The 24,907-nt window shown below is 40.3% G+C and overlaps 2 protein-coding genes across 4 annotated transcripts in view; one reads left to right on the top strand and one right to left on the bottom strand.

Moving 5' to 3' along the window:
• Window positions 1-543: 543 nt before the first annotated feature.
• Window positions 544-9,342, top strand: LOC106926943 (cysteine and histidine-rich domain-containing protein 1). Its single transcript, XM_088015834.1, has 11 exons — window positions 544-1,090; window positions 2,065-2,114; window positions 2,192-2,248; window positions 3,250-3,404; window positions 3,889-3,992; window positions 5,679-5,731; window positions 7,376-7,446; window positions 8,080-8,182; window positions 8,267-8,386; window positions 8,511-8,572; window positions 8,676-9,342. The coding sequence occupies exons 1-11, from the start codon at window positions 1,027-1,029 to the stop codon at window positions 9,139-9,141; spliced, it is 1,305 nt and encodes a 434-aa protein (XP_087871960.1). The 5' UTR covers window positions 544-1,026; the 3' UTR covers window positions 9,142-9,342.
• A 1,551-nt stretch (window positions 9,343-10,893) lies between these two features.
• LOC106926941 (diacylglycerol kinase delta) overlaps window positions 10,894-24,907 on the bottom strand; it is a 75,607-nt gene continuing 61,593 nt past the window's right edge. For all 3 annotated transcript variants that reach the window (XM_088015827.1, XM_088015828.1, XM_015002157.2), the window contains 16 exons: window positions 23,908-24,007; window positions 22,062-22,127; window positions 20,415-20,586; window positions 20,225-20,323; window positions 19,537-19,615; window positions 19,125-19,232; window positions 18,703-18,799; window positions 18,489-18,596; window positions 17,668-17,781; window positions 16,677-16,811; window positions 15,970-16,133; window positions 15,772-15,877; window positions 15,513-15,602; window positions 14,912-15,025; window positions 14,708-14,822; window positions 10,894-14,284 (listed from right to left, as the gene is read on the bottom strand). In XM_088015827.1, coding sequence (XP_087871953.1) covers window positions 14,232-14,284; window positions 14,708-14,822; window positions 14,912-15,025; window positions 15,513-15,602; window positions 15,772-15,877; window positions 15,970-16,133; window positions 16,677-16,811; window positions 17,668-17,781; window positions 18,489-18,596; window positions 18,703-18,799; window positions 19,125-19,232; window positions 19,537-19,615; window positions 20,225-20,323; window positions 20,415-20,586; window positions 22,062-22,127; window positions 23,908-24,007 — 1,720 coding nt within the window. In that variant the 3' untranslated portion in view covers window positions 10,894-14,231. The remainder of the gene's footprint in view (window positions 14,285-14,707; window positions 14,823-14,911; window positions 15,026-15,512; window positions 15,603-15,771; window positions 15,878-15,969; window positions 16,134-16,676; window positions 16,812-17,667; window positions 17,782-18,488; window positions 18,597-18,702; window positions 18,800-19,124; window positions 19,233-19,536; window positions 19,616-20,224; window positions 20,324-20,414; window positions 20,587-22,061; window positions 22,128-23,907; window positions 24,008-24,907) is intronic.

Here is a 24,907-nt window from a genome sequence, read left to right on the forward strand (position 1 = left end):
TGGACCCAAGAGATTGTCTGCCCAAGATACAATCTCTTGGGCAGAGCTCATGACTTCTGGATTAAAGAGTCTAAACTTGAATTATTTGGAGATCAGAAGAGAGAACACCTCACCTCCTTAGCAGCTGCGAAGCACAGGAGTGGAAGTGTCACGGTTTGGAGATGATTTGCTCCACCATGAAGTCTTCTCCGTATCAGAGGGCGCTTGAAGAAAACCCTAGACTACCTGTGAAAATGTCAACTTTCACAGAAAGAAAGAATTGGACCCTACAACACGACAATGACCTAAAACATACGGGTAAGTGGTTCCTCACCTAGAAACCACTTTCCTGTTGACATATTAGGTTTAATAAGTGGATTGTTGACATTGTGCTATTTTTCTTTCCAGGAGTACGCATTCATAATGTGTGTTTTCTAAATAACAACAAAACCCCCTATGTTCTCATAGGGAGAACATTTAAAGCTCTACAGAGCCTAACTAGGAGGAGTGTTGGATCAGGCTCAATGCGGCCTCTTTTCAGCATCCTTCCTTTGGACTCGGTGACAGCTAGAACAAACGCATCTCGGAGTTTCTTTAACAGGTTAAAACCTCAGAAGGCTCGTCATTTCTCTGATGTGACGCTGATCCAGGAGGAGAAAGTGACAGAGATCCAGAAGCTGTCAGCCTCCCCGCGGCAGCCACTGGCTCCGTCACACCAGGCCCGTCTGCGGCAGCCGATGTCGACCCCCGCCTTCAGATAAGTTGTGACAGCTGTAAATTGAGAGGGGGCAAGTGGAGGAGAGGAGGGAGCTGCTATTTTTATCTCCCATTCAACCGGGTCGAGAAGCCGTCTCTCTCTCCGTCTCTGCTGAAGGCCGTCGGACCTTCTGGATCTCTCCTTTCTGCCTCAGCGAAGAACCTTCTGGAGAACGGGACGCGGCATTAAGACCAGCAGACCCTTGGCAGTCGGGGGAAGGATTTCAAAGCAGAGACGAACAGATTGTAAAGACAGGGAAGAAGACGTCAAGAGACACCAACAGGCCCAACATGGCTCTGCTGTGCTATAACAAAGGCTGCGGGGAGAAGTTTGACCCCGACAAGAACAAGGATGGTGAGCTCCTTCTGCCTGGTTCGGTTGTTCTCTGCCGTTGACTTCGTAAAGAAGCTCTGATCTTTTCTGCTTCTCCTACTTGAGCCATCACAAAGTTTTCAAGTTATCCTTTTCGCTGAAGTCAAGCACATGTGACCATGCTTGTGTTTTTTTTCTGGCTTTGATGTTCAAATTAAATAGAAATTGCTGGTAGGAATATGCAAGGACTTTATAAACGTGCAGATATGTAAAGAGCAAGTGTTTGTATTGAATTTTGTTGGAAAACAGAAAAGCAAAAAACTAGAGTGTGAGGCATGCAGCCACGTTTTTGTGGAAGGACTCCAAGGCCTGGAGATCCTTATATGGGACATCCATCACCTCTACACAGCCATGTGTGTGTGTGTGCGTGTGTGGGTGTGTGTGTGTGTGTGTGTGAGAGAGAGAGAGCCAGGTTTTTATATCCTTGTGGGGACCTACATGACACTGTGGGGTTGTGGGGACCACTGCTCCTTGTGGGGACATTTTCTTGGTCCCCATGAGAAAAAATGCTATCTTTGGGTTTAGTGATAGGGTAAGGGTTAGTGTTGCGGTTAGGCTGTAGAAAATGAATGGAAGTCAATGTAAAGTCCCCACAAGTCATGAAAACACAACTCCTTTTACAGTGTGTGTGTGTGAGTGTGTGTGTGTGTGAACAGCTGTTGGGTCCTGCTGACTGTGTGGGGAACTATATGCAGACTAACATTTCCCTGCTTGTACCCTTTCCTGAAACAAACTTCTAGAAAACCTCAAAGTTGCTGAAACACTGAGTTCCTTTAAATCAAAGCTAAAAACCCGCCTGGAGCATTGATCAACATTTCTGAGGTCTATTTGCTTTATGATTTTGATGATGACAAAATGTAATGTTTATTGTTTGTTTCATATTTGGTGACTGCATGATGTTTTTATGATTTGAACTCCCTTCTACAAATAAGCTTGTCTTCCCTCCCCAACAACAGATTCCTGCCTCTTCCATCCAGGAGTCCCCATCTTCCATGACGCCCTGAAGGTGAGCAGATTTCCAGGTCTGCGCTGTTGGTCCAGAATGTAAACAGCATCGCTCCACGAACGTGTGTCTGTTTTCAGGGTTGGTCCTGCTGCAAGAAGAGGACAACGGACTTCTCAGAGTTTCTCTCCATTAAGGTATCAAGGAAAAAAAAAAAACACATTTAAGATTTGGAGTATTTGGAGAGTGAGCAAACAAAGCTATAAGGAGATGGTCAGCTCCTTTTGATGAAACTTTAATCAAGCAGATGGGGGGAAAAAGAAAAAAAATCCGCTGGAGAAACACTGTTTCATGTAAAAAGAAGTGAGAGAAAAGTGTTTTTGACTTGCACCAGTCGGGGAACAGCGGGGCGATGAAATGCACCGCACGCTCCAGTGAAACCAGTGGATTATTCTAAAAAAGAAAAGAAAACAAACAAAAAACACTAACAAATATTTAAGAAAATATTTGTTAGTGAACAAACTAAATTAAACCAACTAAATTTAAGGGCTATTCCACTTGTTTTTTTTTAAGGAATCTGAAATCTCTGATGATCTTAAGTTAAAAATGTGAAACATTTAGACTGGTCAAAGCTAAAATGTTTTATTCATCGCTGAACAGAGTCCTTATTTGTGGAAATAGCCAAAAAAAATAATAAATGCATTTTTAAAGTTTCATGGTATTAAATGGAAATAAGAGACAAAACTGCAGACTAAAACTGAACAGACTCAATGAGTCTCCGCAGATGACAAAAAATAGCTACGTTTTTGCTGACACATTTGCTGCTTTTGCAACATTAAATGCATTTCTTTAAAACACTTTTAAATGGCCTTTCGTTCAACCGATAAACTGTTGGATGATTTTGGGTCCAACAAAATTGTCCAACTATCCAGTGATACTGCCACCGCCAAGTTTCTGATGAACTTTACATTTATTATCGGCAAAAAACTCCATGTTTGAATGCAACAATTCTCTTTTCAAATGACTTACATTTACCAAGGACTAAAGCTACAGCATATGTGACGTCATAGCAGAAGAAATCAGTAATTAATCGTTTTTATCCTTTAAAGTCGGACTGAAACATTTAAGTTTGACCAAAGGAAAAAAATAAATTTCACGATCTTCTAACTATTGTTAATCCGGATGCGTTCACCCGCAGGGCTGCACCCGTGGGCGCCACAGCGATGTGAAGCCCCAGGAGCCCCTGAGGCCCGAGGTGTCGTCCGATAAGAGCGAGATGAAACCCGCCAGCGACCGGGAGATCATCTACCAGGGCCCCAAATCTGCCGAGGCGCTGCAGAAAGAGAGACCCAGGTGAGGGACGGAGCTTCCACCCTGCAACACTCTGAGGTGTTTTCAGTTTGCTCAGACATCATCCAGAGAGGTCAGGGTGAGGTCGGCTGCAGCGTACGCAGTGTGATAAATAATTCTCCGTAAGCCTATCCTGTGTATATTTCACTGTTAACAGAAGTGTGTGTGTGTGTGTGCGTGTGTGTGTGTGTGTGTGTGTGTGTGTGTGCGTTTGTTTGTAATACCTTGTGGGGACGATTTTCCTGACATATACTACATTGTGGGGACCAATCACTCAGGGGAAACCCTGTTTTTGGGTAAGGGGTCAGATTTAGGGCTAAGGTATGAATTGAGTTTTGGTTGGTTAGGGTTAGGTATGTGATGGTTAGGGTTAGGAAAAGGGTCAAGGTAAGGTTTAGGCTGTAGAAATGAATGGAAGTCAATGGAAAGTCCCCCACAAAGATAGCAGCACAAACATGTGTGTGTGTGTGTGTGTGTGTCTACACAGTTCAAACCAGCCCATGACCAAGTTGCCCCACAAAGTGTCAGCATCTCTCGTTCAGGCGCTGGAGAAACTGGGAGTGGACAGGAGCGCAGAGAGCGAGAAGAAAGGTCAGTCCTCCTGAAGGCGACTTGAAATTCTCAAGAGAACCGGGAGCAAAAATCCACATTTCAGCCTTAAAACATGAGCTGTCACATCAGAGCTGGAGATTAAAGCACTGCTTCAGTTTCTCAGCTCCATTTCTTTTAAAGGAACGAGGATCATCATGTTGACGTTGATTGAATCCAAATCTTTGCTCAAGTTTTAGAGCACGGCGTCCACACAGCTGTAAAAAGTCTTCAAATTAAGGCTTTCAAATGTCTTAAAAGCATTGCGAAATATATAAGTAAGTTGGTCTTACTTTTTCTCGTGACAGGACTAATCTTGTATATTCTAAGGGGTTTTTTTTCTTGCTGGACTTTTACTTTTCTGTCGGGCAAAAGTTTGAGTCACAAGCAGGCATCTTTATTACAATACGTGAGGTTGTTGAGGCTAGCGCTAACTAGCTAACTAGAAAGGGTAAATTTATCACCCGTTTGCTCTACGACGTATGTCTTTGCCACCGGTTCACTTCTGTTGCCAGCTATGAGCATTCTGTGCAGATAAGCTACCAAAAAATGCAGTTTTCTTTTGTACATTTCTGTTTTGATACAGGTCTTAAATTTCATTCATAATAGCCTTAAAAAGCTACTACCAAGGTTTTTTTTTTTTTTACCATGTTAGAGAGCATCTTGAATGACTAAAAAAATATAGCAATTCTTTTTTTTTGGATCCTGAGACATGCTCTGAATTTTACATTCCTTATGCAATTTGACAAAAGATCTTACTTACTAAACTGCTGAAACAAAAGGCTGGAAGACAATAAATCCTGCCACAGATTCAGAGCTAAAGTTTGCTCCTTTGGTATTTGTATTTTATTTCTACATTTCACTCTACAGCTACATATTTTTTGATAGAGCAACACAAACTAATGAATAACTGTGAAGTTCAATGTAGTATTTTATATTCTGCTGAAGAGGAGCATTCAGTCAGCATTATCCTGCCACCGCCATGTTTCAATGGCGATTCTGTGTTCGGATAAATGTGTGGTGTTAGCGTTTCGCATGTAGCATTGAATTTCCACAACTAAAATTTTTTGTCTCTACTTTGAAAACTATATAAAAAATATATACTGTTTTCTATAAACATTCCAATAAGAAAAATACATCACTCCTCTTTTGTACATATGTACATATTTTTTATTCTAAATTCTAACACATAACATGGTTCTTTAAAAATGACATGTAGTTTTGCTAAGTTGTCTTTATTTTCAAACATGTGTGGCTCTAAACGGCTTCCTTTAGCTGGGCCGAAGGTAAAATGGCTGCTGTTTGTTCTCTATCAAACCTCTGAGGCCTTGACTGAACAGCTGCACTTATATCAAGACTAAATTACACACACAATTACTAATCAGTTGCCGTCTGAAGGTAATCATTTGCTTTAGACTTTATTTGCAGGTGTCAAAGTGAAGCGGCCGAATACAAATGTGCGCCACACTACTTCTGGAATCATGTCTAGTTTAGGCAGTATTAATACGTCAACACTGGATTTCATTCGTAATTCAACAGTATAGTTCAGTCCTATCCTTCAACCCAACTCTTTATTATTCTGCACCTGTATGCTGAAAGATCCCTACATCATTTTTCTCAAAGACAATGTGTTTGAAACTGGAATGAAACAGTCCTCACCCATCTCTCTGTCGTTGTTTCGTCTCACAGAGAGTGAGGACGTTATGCACGGGACGCGCTGCAAGAACACAGGCTGCAAAACAGTGAGTGTCTGGTGTGTTTCTGTGTGTGTGTGTGTGTGTGTGTGTTTAGGTAGCGTCTCTGGCATTCCTGCCCAGGCCCAAAATAGTCACTGATCTGACATCAGCAAAAGCTGAGAAATTCATTATCTACAGCAGTGGCTGATGTCTGCACATGGGAGGAAACTGCAAGAACTGCAGAATGCAGTGATTTCACATTAAGACTTAATATTGGCACTGAACTATACTTGAATTATTTTAATTAAATATCAAGGCAATGTCTGTCTTTATAGCCTTCTTTTACTGAGCTCTGTTTAAATTTCAGTGTCAAGCACTCAAAACCAAGTCAAGACTTTTAAGGACTGAGACCACTGATGTGTATATTATATAATTATGAGTCAAGACCAGTGCTCCACTCTAATAGGTGACGTTAGCTTGTGAACAAAACTAGCTAACGTAATGTGACAGCTGTCAAGAAACGGAAGTCTAGCCCTACAGCTTACAGTATGCTGTACATAGGTAGCTAACTTAACAGCTAACGTATTATGTATAGCAAACATTGACTAAATCTCTTTGTATGATGGCCGGGTAGAGAGTTTTGGTGCAGAGGCAGATTGCTAACGTTAGCTTAGCTAGCATCGCTAGCACATCTTAAACGTACCTCTCGTTGTTTTTCCTTTCTATGTGACGATAAAAGTTTGTCCTCGTCCCCACAATCTGAGAGGTCGCTGTGTACTTTCTTCTGGATGTTGTTTTACAAATAAGCAGACTTTATGATTTAGCAGCCAAAACTGTGTTGACTTCCTCCCGCTCCTATGGGGACGGTGACAGCGGCAACAAAAATATATTAGCATTGAGTCACGTTATTGCTTGGATATGAATCTGCACTCTTCCTTTTTACTTATTAGCATGAAATAAATCATGCTAATAAATAAATTGAAAGATGTTCTGACAATTTAGTTATATTTCCACGTATTGAAATAAAATGTATGTAGTCCTCCTGAATGTATGAAACCGAGACAAGACCAAACGACGTCAGGTCTGGAGTACTTCTAAAGAGAGCTGGTTTTACGAAGTTTTGCAACATTTGTAAAGTACAAAATCAAACCCATTAATCACTCTTATATTGACACAGTTTTGAACCACTTTGTGTTGATCTATCATAAATCTCTAAACCTCAGTGAGGTTTCTGGTTATGACGAAAAGAAAACGTGAAATAAATTTGTAGATTTTTTTATCTACAAATGTTTTCCTCAGCTAATCAGCAAAAATGTGTATTAATAGTTAAGACGTTTTTACCAAAGCACACACAGGTCCTATTAAATACCGCTATACAGGAAAACACAAACACTGCTGTGCTTCAACTTTCTTCCTAAGGCTTTTGAACCTGTAAGGTTTAATTGCTCCATCTAGTGGACATATCTAGTAACAGCAACATCTTTCAGTGACATTTTAAATTAACTGCTGGTCTCAAAGTAGACCACTGGAACTGCACAAGCCTGCATATGTAAGATTTTCAGGTTTATGGAAAGGCGTAGTTGGTCTAAAAATGCACATCTGGATTAGAAGTTTGTAGGTCAAACACTCCTGGTTGCTGACCTTATCCTGTGACTCAGGATTCATTGATCAAAGCATCTCTGATCAATAGCGTCTCATCTGTTTGTTCAGGTCTACGAAGGCCCAGACACAGACACGGAGGTCTGCACCCACCACCCTGGAGCGCCCGTCTTCCATGAGGGGTAAGAAGGAAAGAATTCACCGCTGCGTGTTTCCCTCTTGTTTGCTCAACGTCTAATCCATTATTACAACATCATAATATTTGCATGGCTCTGCTCTCAAACAGCAGCTACATGGTTTCTATAAAGCAAGAGTGTTAACAGTGTGAAGGTCGTGAGAGGAAAGCAAGAAAGGAGGCGGCTGAAACGAGAAAAAACATTTTTGGAGCCGGTTCCACCAACTTAAATTTAAGACCTTTGAAGATCATTATGAATGACTTTTGAGGCCTATATCGCTATCATTTCATCCAGCCAACTGCATCCGTCCATGATAGATGGGGAAAAAAAGCTAACTAGCTAGTTAATCAGCAGCTAATTAGCAGTAACCTCAACCATCTCAAGTCAAAGAATGCATCTAAATTTTCTTTGACAGAAAAGTTCTAGGAGAAGAAAAATCATACATATGCGATTAAATAGTCCTGACAAAATAAAATGTAAGTCCTGTGATTAACATATTAAAGGCCAACTTGCTTTTTAAAAATTAATTTAAGGCATTTTAATACCTTAATTTCAGATACATGAATCTAAAACTTTGAGGAAGTGAGTTGTTTCTGGTGTTCTTTCTCCGCATCAAACTACAACGATTTCTTTATCTAGGTACAAATACTGGAGCTGCTGCTGCATAAAGACAACAGACTTCAACGCGTTCCTGGACCAGAAGGGCTGCACCACGGGGAAACACCGCTGGGTTGCAAAGCAGGTACACACACCACCTACATCTGAGCGGAAACAGGCAGAAGCTCTGTCTCTCTGTGAATAATCTTTTATTTTTTTATGTTCTCAGGATAAGAAGAAAGTGGCATGTCGACATGACTGGCACCAAACTGCAAACACGGTGGTGGTAACGATTTACGCCAAGAACTCAAATCCCGATTTCTGCAGCATAGAAGCAAATCCAACAGTGGTGAGCAGCAGGAATAATCATTCAGTGTTGATACAGAAAAAAAAGAAAAGAAAGGCCCAGAATTATTCATGAAATCAGATCCATGAACTTTTATGGAGTTTCACTTCTGTTTCCTGTCTTGCAGCTCATATGTCAAATCCAGTTTGAGAGCAACAAGATTTTCAAGAGAGAATTCCACTTCTGGGGGGAAAGTATCACTAGCAGCCTCTGATAAAGTTGTAGTTATTGGCGCAGGCAACCGTTTCTTTAACTAAAAACTGATATTCATCTGCTCTGTAATGATTTTTCAGGTGATCGACGCCAAACAGAGTTCGGTCAACATGGTCCCGTCTAAAGTGGAGATCACGCTCCGTAAGGCCAACCAGGTGTCCTGGGGAAAACTGGAGGACCCGAACTACACACCGGAGCCGGATCCTGTTAACGACGACGTCGCCGATGACAACCAGGAGTCCCAGCAGCCCGACTGGGACATCGCCGACGACGACATCAGCGACTCGGACGAGGAGTGGGCCTACGACACGCCGCAGAACAAGAGCCAAGGGGTCGAGAGTGAAGAGCAGAGGAAGAGGAGGGAAGAACAAGAGGTGCAGAATCAAAAAAGGAAGGAGGTGGAGGAAGAGATGAAGAGGCTGATGCAGGAGCAGCAGAGGGCGGAGGAGCAGAGGAGGAAGCTGGAGGAGCAAAGGAGGGAGGAGGAGCAGGAAGGATATGAAGACATGCCAGACCTGGAAGATCAGGATGCTGATGTGGAGTGATGTGAAAAAAAAACCCAAACAGAATGTTCCTTATTTTTAGCAACCGATGCTAAATACTCTCTAAATACTCACAGTAACTTTATATAATATCAGAGGTGTTTTTGAAGAACTTTTTTGTGGGTGATAAAATAAGAAGTCTGTTGAAATCTTTTGATTATGCAAAAGACATAATTATAGAATTAAACCTTTTTTATGTCTGTTTCTCTGTCTGAAGTTCTTTAGTATTTTTATATTGGACAAACTATGAAATTCATGAAAATAAGATTAGCATGGCTGATGTTAGTGAACTTTAACGTCATTCTGTACATGAGAGTAGCTGTTAAAGGAACGATTCCACAGCTACATGTTAGAAAACACAACTAAACATCGAGACATTATGTAGCTAAATGTCATGTTTTTGGACTGTGGGAGGAAACTGGAGTACCTGGAGAAAACCCACACATGCACAGGGAGAACATGCAAGCTCCATGCAGTAAGGCTGGGACTGGGAATCAAACCCAGAATCTTCTTGCTGCAAGGCAACAGCTCTACCAACTGCACCACTGTGCAGCCCTATACATGACATATTTAGTAAAATATTAAGTTAAATATTTAAGAAGGTTATGCAAAACTGGGTGTTTTCAGAATTATATCATGTTATTCGGTTATTCCCTCATCAGAAAACACACCTGGAGTGATGCTTTGAGTCTTTCTCGGATGTCTGAGAAATCCTTGAATCCTCCATGGCAACCATTCAGAGGTGCCTAAACGCTTGCTCATGAAAAGTGCCGCCTATTATCCAAAGCTCCCAACTCACAGAGCAACTCAGCTCCTACAAACTAGTGGCAGCAGCGATTAGCAAACACCTGTTGGGCTCATCATACAAACCACGACGCTCTAAGAATGAATGCAAATGGCATCATGGAGAAGTATCGTGATTAGTGTTGGAAGCTTCTTAAAGAGACAGGCCAAATTCAAGGTGTCAGGTATGACTATGATGCAAAGTCACATTTCTTTTAAGTTATTTTTTTACATATACAGCATTTTCATAAATCAGCAAAGCATTAAGCATGCCTGCAGTCTGAAAAAGAGAAGTCTAAGTGAGACTTTACGTTCCACACATAATGGAAAGTGTGAAATGATGTGAAGAAGCTGGAAGCTCAATGACTCGGTGCCCTTTATTCGTAAAACAAGCATTTAAGATCTGCAGCTGCTGAGATGTGCTTGGATTGTGGGTCAGCACATTGTTTTCATTAGTAAAGGCCTGCGGTGCATCTGAGAGTCCATCCTACACAGCCCTGCTGGTGGACGGCGCAGAGAGGGCGACAGACGCAACATGCTGAGACATTGTGTAGTAAAAGCTCAATTTAAACAAAAACTGGTGACAAACAGCTTAGTTACACCAAGTAGGAGTGATTCTCTACAGGGGTGTGATTTTAAAAGCTTTAATAATACGAAAAATAGTTTCCGGTTTTGATTGTGTTTGTCGTTCAGAAAAACTAAGAGGGCCACAGATTTGGATTAAAGTATGTTCATATTTTAGAGTGGCCCTGATCTCTCTCTACTTAAATATAATTTAAAATCTATGGCTGAGCTTCAAAATTGATGTTCACAATATGATACAAATAAATACTGGAGTAGCTAGCTAAACTTTTTAAAAGCTACATGAGGGCATTCATGTTAAGTCCTTATATTTATGACTGAAAACAAAAAAAAAACAGTTCTTGTCACTTTAAATTGTACAGAATTCAACATGACAAAAAGACAGAGTCGTCACACTTCAATAATTCATTTAATCTTCAGAGGGTTGCACTGACTTTGTCTTTGTTATACACCGCACATGGTAGCACACGAAAACACCTCAAGGTCGTGCAACATCTAGTCTGGCTTACCGCACAGCCTCTGCTGCACCGACGCCGTTAAAACATTTTGCAGATTTCCTCCACCGGCATTTTCACTGCAGCTCCAGTGATTGGAAGAGTTTCCATCCAAATCCCCGTTTTTGCATTTTGAAAACAAATTACACAAAATATAGAAAAAAAATGACAATCTTTGAAAAGAAAATCCAAAAGACAGTCAATAAAATGATTCTTAAAAAACAAACAGGCAACCAGTTTTTTTTTTTTTTTTTTACAAAATGGCTTTCATACCTCAACATCTTGGTCATCGTTTTCAGTACAGCATATTGTAATCAAACTGAAAAGCACTCAAAGATTGGCTCGACAGCAGCTGAACACCTCGGCTGTGTAAACGAGTCATTTGTAATCCATAAATAACACTGGACAGTTTCAATATGTTGACTTAAGATTTTCAGAATAATTACAGTTTTCAACATCTTTTACACTGCGGTCGGCGCGAGGACATCATCACATCATTTAAAACCACCAACGTAATAAACCTTGGTTTTTACATCTGTATTTATATACGCTTTATGATTGGTTAGATATTACATTTTACCAGCACACTTGTATCCATATACAATATCTTAAATAAAATATCTTTTCATCAAATCAATTTTAAAAAAATTCACTCAAAATTTCAACACACGTACATATGCAAATGTTTTTTTTTTCCTATTAAGTTTGCGTCGTCGTAAAGTGCAAGGCAAAGATACAGTAAACTTTGAAATGTACGACACGCAACGACTTTCGCATCTGAAGCGTGTCAACAGCTTGCACACACACGCTTTCATACACACTCATACGGACACACACGCACGCACACACACTTTGTTAAGTCTTAAACCCAAAGTACAGACTTGGCACAACAACCACTAAAGCCTCTAAGGTTTTGAGCGTGTAGCTGGCACACTATGGATACAGTAGCACAATCCTACCACAGCTGAACATCTACAGTGCCTCACAGTGACTACTTCCCATCAAGCCTGATTCATCTGAACAAGTAACCAAAATTAATAGCCGATTTTTTGTTTGTTTTTGCCAGTAGCCTAGTAGAAATGCTAGTAGCATAGCTAATGTATGTGACTTTAAACCTTGAAGCATATAAACTAAACAGTTTAAGTTAAATTTATGAATCCATAACTAACACTTAAGTCAATGTAAGCTAAATAATAAGAAAAATGGAACGGCTAATTTTGTGCCTTGCTTTAAGCTAGCTTGTGAGTTAAGGAAGCCAATTCTATTTAGCCATTAAATTTCTCAGTACATTATCACATCTACAATGTTCATGTTGTTACTCCTTTAACAACTATACATCTATATTTTTACTTATGGTTATGAAACAAAATAAATTCAACATATTGGTTTAAACCCCTTTTTAATGAGACACTGTAGAAAGTGCCGAATTAGAGATTTTTATGGCTATACGAAGCCTATCGTAAAGGCTAATTTATACTTCCCAGTTTATTTTACTTTCCACTCAATATCAGGGTCTATAAACATGATCTAGGGTCCGCTAGCGCACACTTGGGAAATTGATGTAAGCTAGCTGCTTTGAGTGGCGTGACTGTAAGGCAGCCAGATTCAGGCTAGCTGACAAATAACGTTAAATACTTGTTGTTTTCTTATTAGAAAAACAGCAACAACGTATCAATTTTAGAACTTAAACAGCAAGTAAATTTAGAAGAACTTTATATTTTCTTTGTTATTTCTAAAGTGTCAAAAAAAAATCTCACATTAAAACGTTGTCACTTATAAATGGTAATCAGGAAGTCTATGGTCAACAGAAGCTCAAAAAGTATTTACTTAGAATAAAAAATTGTTCAACAATGGTCCATCTGTATGTTCTCAAAAACTAGTATGGCGTTCACACATATCGCTGGTCTCAACAAGCAAGCTAAACTGTGAGGCGATTTCCACTGTGAGGCGAAGAAAGGCTTGGCGTGCATGCAGGGACACAGGACGGCGTCTATATGTGTGATCACACTTCTCAAAGGGGGAAGCAGCAAAGCCAGGACAGCTTCACAGATTACCATTTAGGAAAATAAGGTATACAAAAAAATAGATATATATTTGTCATAATAATAATAATAATAATAATAATAATAGCTTTTAACCACAGACAAGGCAAAAAAAATCATATACATATTAGTTCATATTCCTATATTTAGTATACAATCATGTAGTATGACAAAGTAAGAGCGACACACTGAGAAGCTGCTGAGTCGTATCAAAGTGTCCTTGATGCTTCCTCCTCCTGTAAACGCCGTCACCAGACAATGGCAGAAAAGGATCGGCCTCACCGAGTCGTTTCGTCCGGCGCTGGTCCTCACGACGACTCTGAATTCAAGTGTAAAACACGCACAGCAGGGGGAGATTTCCCTCCCACGTAAGTCACATAATAAAACCCAACGACGTGCTTCTAAACCCGCCGTGTTCTCGACAAAATGACTCACGCCTTTCTCATTTTTTGTTTTTGCGGTGGAATCGCACGAGTCCACTGAAGAACCACTTTAAAAGAACGACAACAGAACCGCCGCGGAGCCGAACGGGACAGCATCTTAATTCACAGGTTATTAAAAGTCCACACAAGTACATTCCTTAGGATATTTTTGTTTTGTTTTTGTTTTTTTGCAACATTGAAGATATTTTCCAGTTCAGCAGACGATAAAGCTGAGACATCTCAGTTTGTTCATTTTTCTTGATTTTGTTGCCGTTGGGAGTTCTCATGGCAGTAGCAACAAGAAATAAATATGCAGTCCAAAGGCTAGTCAGAAGTTCGACATATAAAGAAGAAAAAAACAAAACAAAAAAAATCTAGATTGTAACAACTTATGATAAAACCTGACATGCGAGGTGAGCACCACGTAAACACATTTCCTTGTTTTGCCACTACCTGCATGGTTTCTCTCTTTGACTTGCACTCAAAAATAAAAGCAAAATGGCGGCATTAAAGCAACGCCACGCAGAAACAGGCCCCACTTTTTAAAAAAAAGAAGAAATTGGAGGGGGGGGGATACCTGCTGGTTTGCAAAAAACCAGATGACGAAAAAATAAAACAGAGCAAAACGCTTAAAAGTAGGGAAGAAGGTATTACTTCAGGTTGCGATACCTCTGGGAAGCCGAGGGGCCTCACGACTGGACAGGAAGCGGGCGAGAGGGGGTCGTGCCCTCTCCTGTCGGGGGGGGAGTATTAAAGCGAGGCGCAGGTTTTCAGTTGACTGAGGAATCTGCCTCGGCTGCTCCACTTTTAAGATCCCACGTTCCTGCAGGAAGCACAGAAAACGATGGCAATTACAGCACAGAAAAACACAACTTTAAATTCATTTTTTAAAAAGTTTGTAAACTGTTTTCAAATTCTGTTAATGCACCATTAACAGATTAACCACAAAAAAATAAAACACACAAGAGAAACCTACGATATCCCATAAAAAGGCTGGAAAAGAATATTAATAAAAAAAAAACTTGCAGATCCTGATGTAGGTTGTTCCATGTTGATGGGAAAATTATTTTATTCCAAGTTCAAACTCGGAGCTTGCAAAAAATGTCTGACTGGCTACAACTTGAGATAGTGTCATAAAGGATAAATGTTTTAAATGTTCCTTTAATTATCCATTTTCTTCCATACTTAATCTGACCTGGAAAACACTAAAGCTAAAATGGATGTGTGAGAAACCTTGAGCTTTTACCTGAGAGAGAACTGTTGGACTTCTGCTTGTGGAGCTTCTCCTTCTCCTTCTTCGTTTTGGGAATAATCTTCAGCTTCATGCTGCTGGTGCCTTTACTGCCGCTCCGCACAGAGTCCTACAAAACAAACAGTGGGACTAGTCCATACACTCCCAGCGCTTCCCCTCCCCCCGACAGCCTGGTTCAGGGCCCAGCGGCCTGTGTACCTCCTCGGAGCACTGCATGAGCGGACAGATCCAGTGGATGTCATCCAGCTTCAGGAGCTCAGCACTCAGGTTGTTCAGGGTCAATCGCAGCTCTTCTTCCTCGGGAAAATCCGACTGAAAGTAGAGAAGAAGAGGAGCTGGATCACTCGCTCCGTCTGGAAAGGTCAACATTTGTTTACATTTCTTCCCGTCCGGCTGCAATGAGAATCTTCGGAATAAGTAGACGTTTAGGAGTTTTCAACAAAAAAACTCATGGGAATTTTAAAGGAAAATGATCTGCTGAAGAAGCTGAAGTGGAAAAAAATAGTAACTCCACAAAAAACCTTGCAGGAATACAGCAGCATCCATTAAAAGATGCTAGTTTTGGATGCAGAGATCAGAACGAGGAGGCTTTGGGAAGAAGAAACTAAACTCATTGTAGGAGTAAAAACAGTCCTGAAACAGAGGATCTCTAGTTCTCAGCACTGCTTTTATTGTTGTTTGTCCAAACAAAGTGCTATTGTTTGGAAAGGCACACGTCCGTAGATGAAGCTACAGGCTTAACAAAAGCAGACGTTCAAACTGAAACGGAGCGGTAACGGTGATGGAGCTGGACTCTTACCAGGAGCTTTCCGTCCAGCAGCATGCTGGTCTCGGCCTGGAGGACTTTACTGCTGTTGACGATCTCCACCGCCGTGCTGCGGCTCAGACACTGAAGCACATGAAACAACCTCTAAATAAGCTGTTCAAATCATAAATCACTGTTTCAAACTGTTACATTTCTAAACTCAACAGACTGCAGTTTGACCCGAGAGTCAAACGCACGGCTGAGAGTCTGTCCCCTCTCAAAGCGGCCGTCTGCGTCTCCGTCGCGGCCTCACCTCGTTGCTGGACACCTTGGCCTCGGTGAGCACCAGGGCGGTGGCGTTCACGGCGTGAGCCAGCTCCTGCTCCACCAGCTTGTGGGTCTTAGCCGCCTCGCGGATCCTAAAGCGGAGGAAAGTCATGCAAAGTCATGACTGCTAATTAAAACGACACAACTGGTTGCAGTAAAGACGCCAGAAGCTAAAGGCGCGTACTTATTGATGAGCGTGTCGGCCACGATGCCCAGCTGCTGCACCTGGGCGCACTCCTCCTCGGTGAGGTACTCCATGGACTGCTGGGAGTTGAGGCGCGGCCTGGCGGTGCGGTAGCTGTCGATCTTCCTCTTGTCCTCCCACGACTTGAGCGTGCTCTCAAACGCCTGACCAGACAGAAACAAACCATTAAAAAAGTCAATTATTAGAAAAGTTAAAGATTTTCCCTCCATATGCTGTGATTTCTTGTGCTTAGCGATGGAATAACACTTCCTCTGATTTTTTATTTTTTTTACTCTTGTTTACTGATCCAGATCTTTTTTTGTTTATCACTCAAAAAGCCTGTCGGTGTCTCATTATTTCGCTGGATCTGGGTCGTGCTTAAGGCGAATAACCAGCGAGCAAACACACTTTTGAGCGGCGAAGGAAACCATGGAAACAAACCGCCCAAACGAGCTCGGCTCGAGAGAGCTCTCAGAGGTTTGAGCAACATGAAGAGGGAGCAAACACAGAGAGGAAGGATTTGATTTAAGGAGTCTTGAAATAGAAAGAAAGAGTCAACAACATGAGCAGCAGACTCAGGACGATATCCAGCTGTAGACTCGTGAGAGGAGAAGTATTTCAGACCCCACTCTGTCAAACTGTCTTCAGTTTTTTATTTTTTACAGAAATGCTAATATGTTTTAGTACATGTGGAAGTGTGAGCTCACCCTGTCTCTGGTGAGCATCTGAGCACGGTTCTTGTGCACAATCTTGACGATGCCGGGCGGCTGGATCCAGGCTTCCCCGTCCACCTGCACCGGGACGCCCTCGTCTCCCAGGATGGTGATCTTCACCTGCCGACACTGAGAGCAACACACACACAGCGGACAAGGTCTCTCATCTGCGCCTTGAAAACACACAGCTGCTGTAACAGCGATCACAGTTTCCTAGAGCGAACATTTAGAGATGCAGCATTTTTACATCCTGAAATGCTGCATCTCATTAGAGCTGCAGCTAATGATTATTTCAGTAATAGATTGTTCAGATGATTAATTGATTAATCGGGTAAAGAAATTAGCACATTATGCAGATTTTTCATTGTAAGGATTCTCTTTACAATATCAGAAATACATAAAAAAATTACAAGTAAACAAATTAATTTGCTGAATAGGAAAATGTTAACATTTTATGCCTAAAATGCAATTACACAGCTTTAGTGTACACACAATCATTTGTAGCAAAGCACATTACAAATACAGTGTAGGGTTAATTTTTTGGATTAACTGATTAATAATTAGCAAGAGTGTTAGAATATTTTTTACATAATTTTAACCTGATTTCTATGCTACTTTTTTATCTTAAATGCAGAAGTACCTTTTCTTGAATCGTTCCTCCAGTGAACGATTAATCGATTACTAATTTAGTTAACGATTATTTCAACTATCGATTAATCGCGATTAATCTGATTAATCGTTTACGGCCTACAGTATATCAAAAATTTTTAAGATGCGCTTTTGTTCAAAATCATACAATGAAATTAACTACAGTAAAATTTTATTGTGGATCTTTGAAATTGAACCTTTTGCTGATAATGTGCAACATTTACAGACTTTATTTTGTAGCTACATTTACAGAATCCCTGCTGAAGAAAACCCTGTCCAGCTCGGCATCATGTGCATAGGAAACGTTTCTCACACATTTATTTTGAGCCTCTGTTACCTGAGCGATGCGGTGGTGCTGCAGGTTGATGACTCTGGACATGGCCATCTGCATGCTGCCGAACACCGCCACCACCTCCAGCTTCTTATCGTCGAATGACGGCGCTCCAAAGTTCTGAAGAAACAATTTATTCAGTTGAAAAATGAAGTCAGAGGAAGCTTCAAATATTTCAGTGCTGCTGTGTTTGAAAGAAACAGGAATCGGCTAAAACTGGTACAGTGCAAAAACAAAATCTTACAATCTTTGGTCTAATTTCTAGCGCAAATATATTAGTCCACTTGAAATAAGACAAAATAAGCTTAATAACTTTTCAGAAAGATATAGGAGCTGCTTTTAGATAAATAATTGTTTCAATAAAAGTGAAACAACCTGCCAGTGAAACAAGATGTTATGAGAAAAAAGTCTAGTTCCACTGTAGTTCACTTCTAATAGTTTCAGTCTAGTTTCTAGCGCAAATATATTAGTTCGCTTGAAATAAGACAAAACTAACTTTTCAGAAAGATATAGAAGCTTTTTTTACTTCAATATTTCCTCAATATTGATGAAAAGTCCTAGTTTGAAGTGCAATAACCTGCCAGTTGAAAAAGTCTTTTTTCCCCCACACTTTGAGTTAAAATGACTTGTTATTAGATCATTTAATTTCTATCTGGTACTTTTCATCAATATTAAGGAATTATCGACTTAAAGCAAGCTATCATATCCTGCTGATGCTACTTGTTAGCTTTGTCTTATTTCAAGTGTACTAAGATGTTTGCAGGTCTTGTGTTGCTGCTGCTCTGAGTCTCTAATTTTCATGGGCAGTTCTTCTGCTGATTGCTCACGTTGTCCTCTTTGGTTCCGCCCCAGAAGTTGATTCCTCCTGCATAGCTGGGAATGTTGAGAACCGCCAGGCCCTGCAGGCTCGGCAGCGACATGGCAACGCCGTCACACTGTGGAAAGAGAAGAAGAGTTCAGGGTGGCAAGGGAAAATGTGCTGATGGAAGCAGCTAAACTTGTGATTCTGCTCATTTTGATGATGAGCTGCGTCTGTCTGACCTCCAACTGGACTCTCTGCTCCAGGTTCTTGTAAGTCTTCTGGACCAGCTCTTTGGTCCCGAGGACTCCGTACCACATCATGTTTTTGGTGCGACTACTGCGGATTGAGAAGTAAAGAGACAAGCATTCAAATGTACATTTGCTGAAGTTATCTGATTGAAAGGTCAGAGATATCCTTTGAATCACATTTATTCTAATTACCCTGCTGTGTTAGAGGGATTATACCAGGATTATACCAGGAAATCTGGAGGGAGTAACAACTTAAAACCTTAACAAAACAACTGCTGAATAAAAGAAAGTAAAAAAAGGAAGAAAAACCGACTCGTTTGTTCAAATTTGAGTTTGAACATCTGTGAGTTTATGCTTGAAAACGACACAACTGGAGTCGATTTGACTGCAAAGCGATTTGTTTTGCTCCATACCTGCATTTTTTGGGATGTTCATCCCTCTTGTTGTTGAACTCGAGAGAGATTTTGGCGTCCAGTCCGATGCCGAAGTAGTTATTCATCACACACTTCTCTGTGCACTGACTAGAGAAACATGCAGGTTTTCAGTTAATTCAGTACGAATCACTCAACCTTTTATCACCTTAAAATGCAAACATTTGTTAATTATAATGGGGTTTCATGTGATGAACACAAAGTAGTGCAAAGCTAAAGTAGGTTTTTTCCAAATGTTTCACAAATAGAATTTGCATCAAGCTCCATTTCATACAACTACATAAAATATTTCCTTTCAGAAGTCAAATTGCTGTGTTGTAATGAATACTTTTGCTACTTTGTGTTGGTTTCTTTGTGTAAAAGCCCTTAGAGCTGGAGCGTGTGATGAACTTACACTGTGTCCTCGTTGAAGGTGACCGCATTCAGACTTTCTGTTTTCTCCAGGACGATGGGCGAAGTGGGACTCAAACCTCCTGGACACAATAATCACATCTGATTTTAACATCAAACATATCCTGGCCGAACATTTCTGGACTCATTAGGGATGCAAGAGATCGATTATTGAGTTTGTTTAAAGTTATTCATCTTATCGATCGACTGATTAACTGGTGAGAGTTCATTTTCTTAAAAATTTTAGTCAAAATATTTCATAATATGCTGATTTAAAATAAAACAAAACATTACATTTTGTGTCAGCTTGTGAAATACTGACTGAATAAAGAGAAAATTCTGTTTTTCTCACATTATTAAATTTGAACAAGTTACTCTTACTTTTAAGGTGAAACTTAAGGACTATTTAGGTGCTTCTAAAGAGAAGCACATAAATAGCATTTTGCATCCCATCCAGACTCTGTTTGGACCGTTTCTCTTTCCCATTCTGGGATCTCTCCGCCATATTTGTTTCTGCATCAACTGGCTCCGCTTAGGGATGACCAGTGGCGCCCTCTGCTGGAAGGTCTAAGCGGACCTTATTACTTAATCGAATGGAACTAATTCTAATCTGATAAAACATTAACTTGATTAATTTTTTTACATAACCAGGTCTTCTCCATTCCCCCTGCTGAGCCTAAACTGACACCTACGTGTGTCGGCATCCTTCAGCTCCTCACTGTTCTCCCTGGTGATGGAGGATGAAGACGGCATCCTCTGGACCTGCGTGTGTCTGTTCTGCTCATCAACCACTGAAACGACGGAGCTCAGTCAGTGAGTCGCTCAAAGCTTTCTGAATTAAAGCAGCAGTGGAGGGCGAAGCAGCGAAGGGGGCGGGGGTACCTTTCTCAGCCTGTTCGATGATCTGCCTCAGGGCTTTCTTCAGGCTGTTGGCTCGCAGCATCAGCTGCTCTTTGGACCGATACGTTTTGCCCTCAGAGCCTGACTCGCCGCCACTTTCACCAGGGCTTGAGCCGCCGCTCTCCTGGCTCGGTGCTGAACCTGCCGGCACCACCTGGGTGAAAGCAGATAGGAAACATAAATCCCATAACACCTGTGAGGCAAAGATGTTTTATGCTTATTATGTCACTTTTGGTGAAATCCCAGAAAACCAACAGGTATGAGATCGGCTACATTTCACGAGTAGATTCACTGAACTCCTTCTTATGTCTACATTTTAACTGTGTGCGACAGGAAAGGCTGAGGACTTTGTGAGCATTTGCAGCGAGGCGGGCTACAGGATCAGGGTCTGAAATCCTGTGCAGTTCTCAATTTGTCGAGCGGCAGCGTGAAATCCTTCTGACATTTCAGGGTTTTGCTTTTATTTTCTCCATAAGATGAATCAATATGAGAATAAAGAAGCTTCAGCAGGAACAAAGCTGTGACTTTCAGGTTCCATCAGGAGTCCTGATGAGATGAGGACACGTCCAGAAATCTACGTTAACACAGTGAATATTTAGTATGCAGGACCTTGGAAAAGTATGTACATCCCTTGGACTTTTCACATATTATCATAATAGAAACACAAACTTCAAATCCTTCTTTATTATGTGATAAACCAGCACATCACCCGCTGTGAGGAAAATAATGATAATAAAATAAAACAGGATATCTGGAAGATTCAGAAAGTCAAATTTAAGACTTCTTAAGACCTTTTTAATTCCACTGTGAATTAAATTTAAGACTGAAAAAACTATAAATACAGGTGAAGGTTCTGAGGGGGGCAAAACAAAGCAAAAACTATGAACTTGGCTACGCGCCCATGACAGAGGCAAAACAAGTTAGTTAGCTAGCTAGCAAGTGTATATTAGCAGCTAGTTGCCACTAGCCTCAAATGTCTTGAGTCACAGAGCGTAAGGAAGATGTTTGTGTGCAACTCAAATTTCTGCCTGACAGAAAAATATTGTGAGAAAAAAAAACCTTCACAAAATTAACACATTTAAGCCCAACTTACATTTTTCAAAGATAATTTCAGGCATTTTAAGGCCTAAATTTTAGACACATAAATCTAAGACTTTTTAAAGACTTTGTAAAGATTCACAGACATCTAGTTGGATTCAGCCTGCTGTCCTCTAAAACATCCCAGTTAAATACATAGCCTATAAGAATTTAAATATATTATAGTGGTATGAATAACTTTAAAAATCATTCTGTGAACATACTGGATTAAAAGAACATTACTACGGTCATTTAATCTGACCAAACAACCAGAAAACAAAAACTAAAGAGAACAAATAAAAAAAACAAAACAAAACCCTTGTGTTTATTCAAATTATTGTTCAGAATAAACATAATTTTTGACATTTCTCTGCAGGAGTCTCTTAGATGAATCTTGCAGAAACTAACATCAAGCATGACAAACAGACCTACTTAGCTGGGTTTTTCTTTTATATATATCTATATATATAAAATCCAACAATTTTTCCAGTTTTTCCCATTTCCCCGCAGCTTGTCAGGCTCCTTTGATCACCACTGATACACTGTCTGTACCTGAGCTTCTGCTTCCTCGCTTAAGGCCTTCACCAGCGAATCCAGTTTCTCGTTCAGCAGCGCGCACTGGGAGATAAACAGAGAGGAAGGATTGGACAGAGGTATTTCTATTGTTTATACTGACTTCAAAGTCCACTTCAGAGTCACACACAGACAAAATAAAACAGTTTTGAGGATTAAAGCACACACCAGTAATACACAAAAGCTTTGGCGATGAAAATACAATGTGACCAGGGTTAAAAGACGGATGGTTGTAAAAAATATGGTGACAGAGCAGCTCTAAGACTGTCTGCACCATTGGAAGCTCACTTCCTACAAACTGTGTAAGACTGGGAGAGATTTGTTTATAAAGTAGCTGCACCCATCTAATTTATGAATCATTTAAATAAGGTCAGATCGCTATTTTAATACCGATACAATCGAAACACAAGGCAGATTATATTAATGTATTTGCATTTTGCAAATTTTGTCCTTTTAACACAAGTTACAAGACTAAAATAAAGAAAAGAAAATTGAGCTGGAAGCCGTTAAAGTGGTTCATTACTGAAAAAGGAATGCAGGCAAAGCTTCAGCGTCAATATAGGCCATGTAAGGTAAGAAGATTAAACATTACTGTTTCTAGAAATCAGTAGAAATCAGTTTGTGGCTGATTATTTCTTTAAATGAGCCACAAACTTTGTTTAGTCAGAAGGAAAACGTGAAATAATTCAGGAAAAAAAATATTTGGGCCCCTTCCTGGATAACATACTGTTAAAGTTCAAAACTAGCAACATAAAGTCTGACAGAGAATAAAAAGTGTACAAGAAAAGAGTTTAAAAAAGTAAAATAAGGTTCAGTCAGCACATTTTTTGATCTCTCCTTTTTGAAGTTTTGCTAAAAAAATGTACCAGTGCTTTTTAATCAGGCATGCAGCATGTATGCAGATTACCTGTTTCTGAAAGAGATATTTATATAAAATAGTGAGGAAATGACAGCTTAGGTGATTAAAGTGTTTTTTTTACCAGATGTGAATGATACCGTTCATGATGTGCCTATAACAAACATCATCACTTCAATACTCAAACACTATTTAAATTTCTCTGCAGGACAAAACTCAAATTTAAGACTTTTTAAGACGTTTTAAAGGACAGGCTCGTTTTAAAGGAAGGGAAGTCTGGGCCTCCCTTCTGAAGCTGCTGCCCCCGCGACCCGACCCTGGATGAAGCGGAAGAAAATGAATGGATGGATGGATGGATGGATGGATGGATGGATGGATGGATGGATGGATGGATGGATGGATGGATGGATGGATGGATGGATGGATGGATGGATGGACAGACATACTTAAGGCCAATTTACATGGCCTCAAATGTAAAACGAATTTAAGACATAAATGTCTTATTTAATGTCTTTAATGAATTTAAGACTTTTTAAGGATGCAGACTGTGTAAAAAGCCTAAAATGTGGCAGATCAATATTGGGTGAAATTGTTGTTTTTTTCCCTATTTCTAGCATTTTAGTTGAAGAAACGGCTAAAAATGCCGTTAGACATAAACAGATCGATTCCTCTGCTCATCCTCCCAATGTTTGAAACATAAAACTGCAATAATGATCCTATTATCCAAATTGAACTGTAAACTAACATTGTTTTACACTTTTTTAAGTGCTGGACTAGAAATTACACACATAATTCTCCACAATGACTACCGCACATGAAAAAGTAATAAAACTTGATGTTGTGCAGCGTTGTGTAGTCACTCCATTATAAACACACACACACACACACACCTCCATCAGCCCACGGGTCCGGCGTTGGTGTTATACAAGTGCTTACATAACCCACACCACACAATTAAATACACTTTACCTTCTTTGCCATGGCATCTGCCTCCTCCTTGTTCTCTGTGGCTCTCTCGTATGCCTTCCCCACCTCTGCCACGAAATCGTTCACCGTCCCACACAGGAACCTGCCGACACGGGAGAGATCTGGCTTAGCGCTCGGCATCAAGCATATGATGCCTGATGATTGACACGCTGAAGATTTGATGACTCGTGATGCTGGGGGGTTAATATTCACACATGCGGCGGCGATCTGCTGCTGCTGCTGCCTACAGAGTCACTGTTTACTCACATCTGGTACTGTGCTGCTGGGTGAGTCAGCAGGCAACTTTCTCCAAACTCTCACTGCACTTAGTAAACATGAAATCATCTTAAGCGGGTTAAACCTCCTGTTCTTGGTTGTGTTATTTTGCCTTGATTGGATTTGGGATTTGTGTGCATTTTAAATGATGCCAGTTTTACCTAAAAGAAACAAACATTCTTCAAATCTAAAAGCAGCTTTTCTTCCTCATCAGCGTGAGGCCATTTAGTCAGAGAACAGCTTGGTTAATGTTCAGAGGCAACCATTAGAGCTTTCCATCACTTTCTGCTGGTGAAATGACCTCACATACATCACAGTGAAGTGAATATCAGCAGTGACAAATTCAACACAGCCAGAATCCATATTGTTACTGACTGAACGTCCGTACACGCACTGCAAAAATACAAAAGTCTTACCAAGTGTTTTTGGTCTAGTTTCTAGAGCAAATATTTTAGTTCACTTGAAACAAGACAAAACTGCAAGTAACTTTTTAGTAAGAATTAGGAGCTTCAGTGAATAATCCCTTAAAATAGATAAAAAGTACAAGAAAGTCATTTTTCTCATGTTAAAGGTGACATAATATGCCAGGAACTAGAATGTCTTTATTCAATATTGAGGAATTATTTAGCTAAAATAAGCTCCTTTATCTTGCTGAAAAGTTACATTCAAAATAAAAACTCACATCTTATTTTCTCAATGTCTGAAGTTAAATCAGACCAAACTTGTT

The sequence above is a fragment of the Poecilia mexicana genome, unplaced genomic scaffold, assembly GCF_051168715.1.
Source record: "Poecilia mexicana isolate PSO_F unplaced genomic scaffold, ASM5116871v1 scaffold_18, whole genome shotgun sequence".
Classification (NCBI taxonomy): Eukaryota; Metazoa; Chordata; class Actinopteri; order Cyprinodontiformes; family Poeciliidae; genus Poecilia; species Poecilia mexicana.

What these genes read in the sequence shown, in the direction of transcription:
- LOC106926943 (XM_088015834.1), top strand. Translation starts at nt 1,027, where the DNA reads ATGGCTCTGCTGTGCTATAACAAAGGCTGCGGGGAGAAGTTTGACCCC. An exon ending in CTGCAGAAAGAGAGACCCAG is followed by an intron (nt 3,405 to 3,888) that starts GTGAGGGACGGA and finishes GTGTCTACACAG; the next exon opens with TTCAAACCAGCCCATGACCA. An exon ending in AGAGAATTCCACTTCTGGGG is followed by an intron (nt 8,573 to 8,675) that starts GGAAAGTATCAC and finishes AATGATTTTTCA; the next exon opens with GGTGATCGACGCCAAACAGA.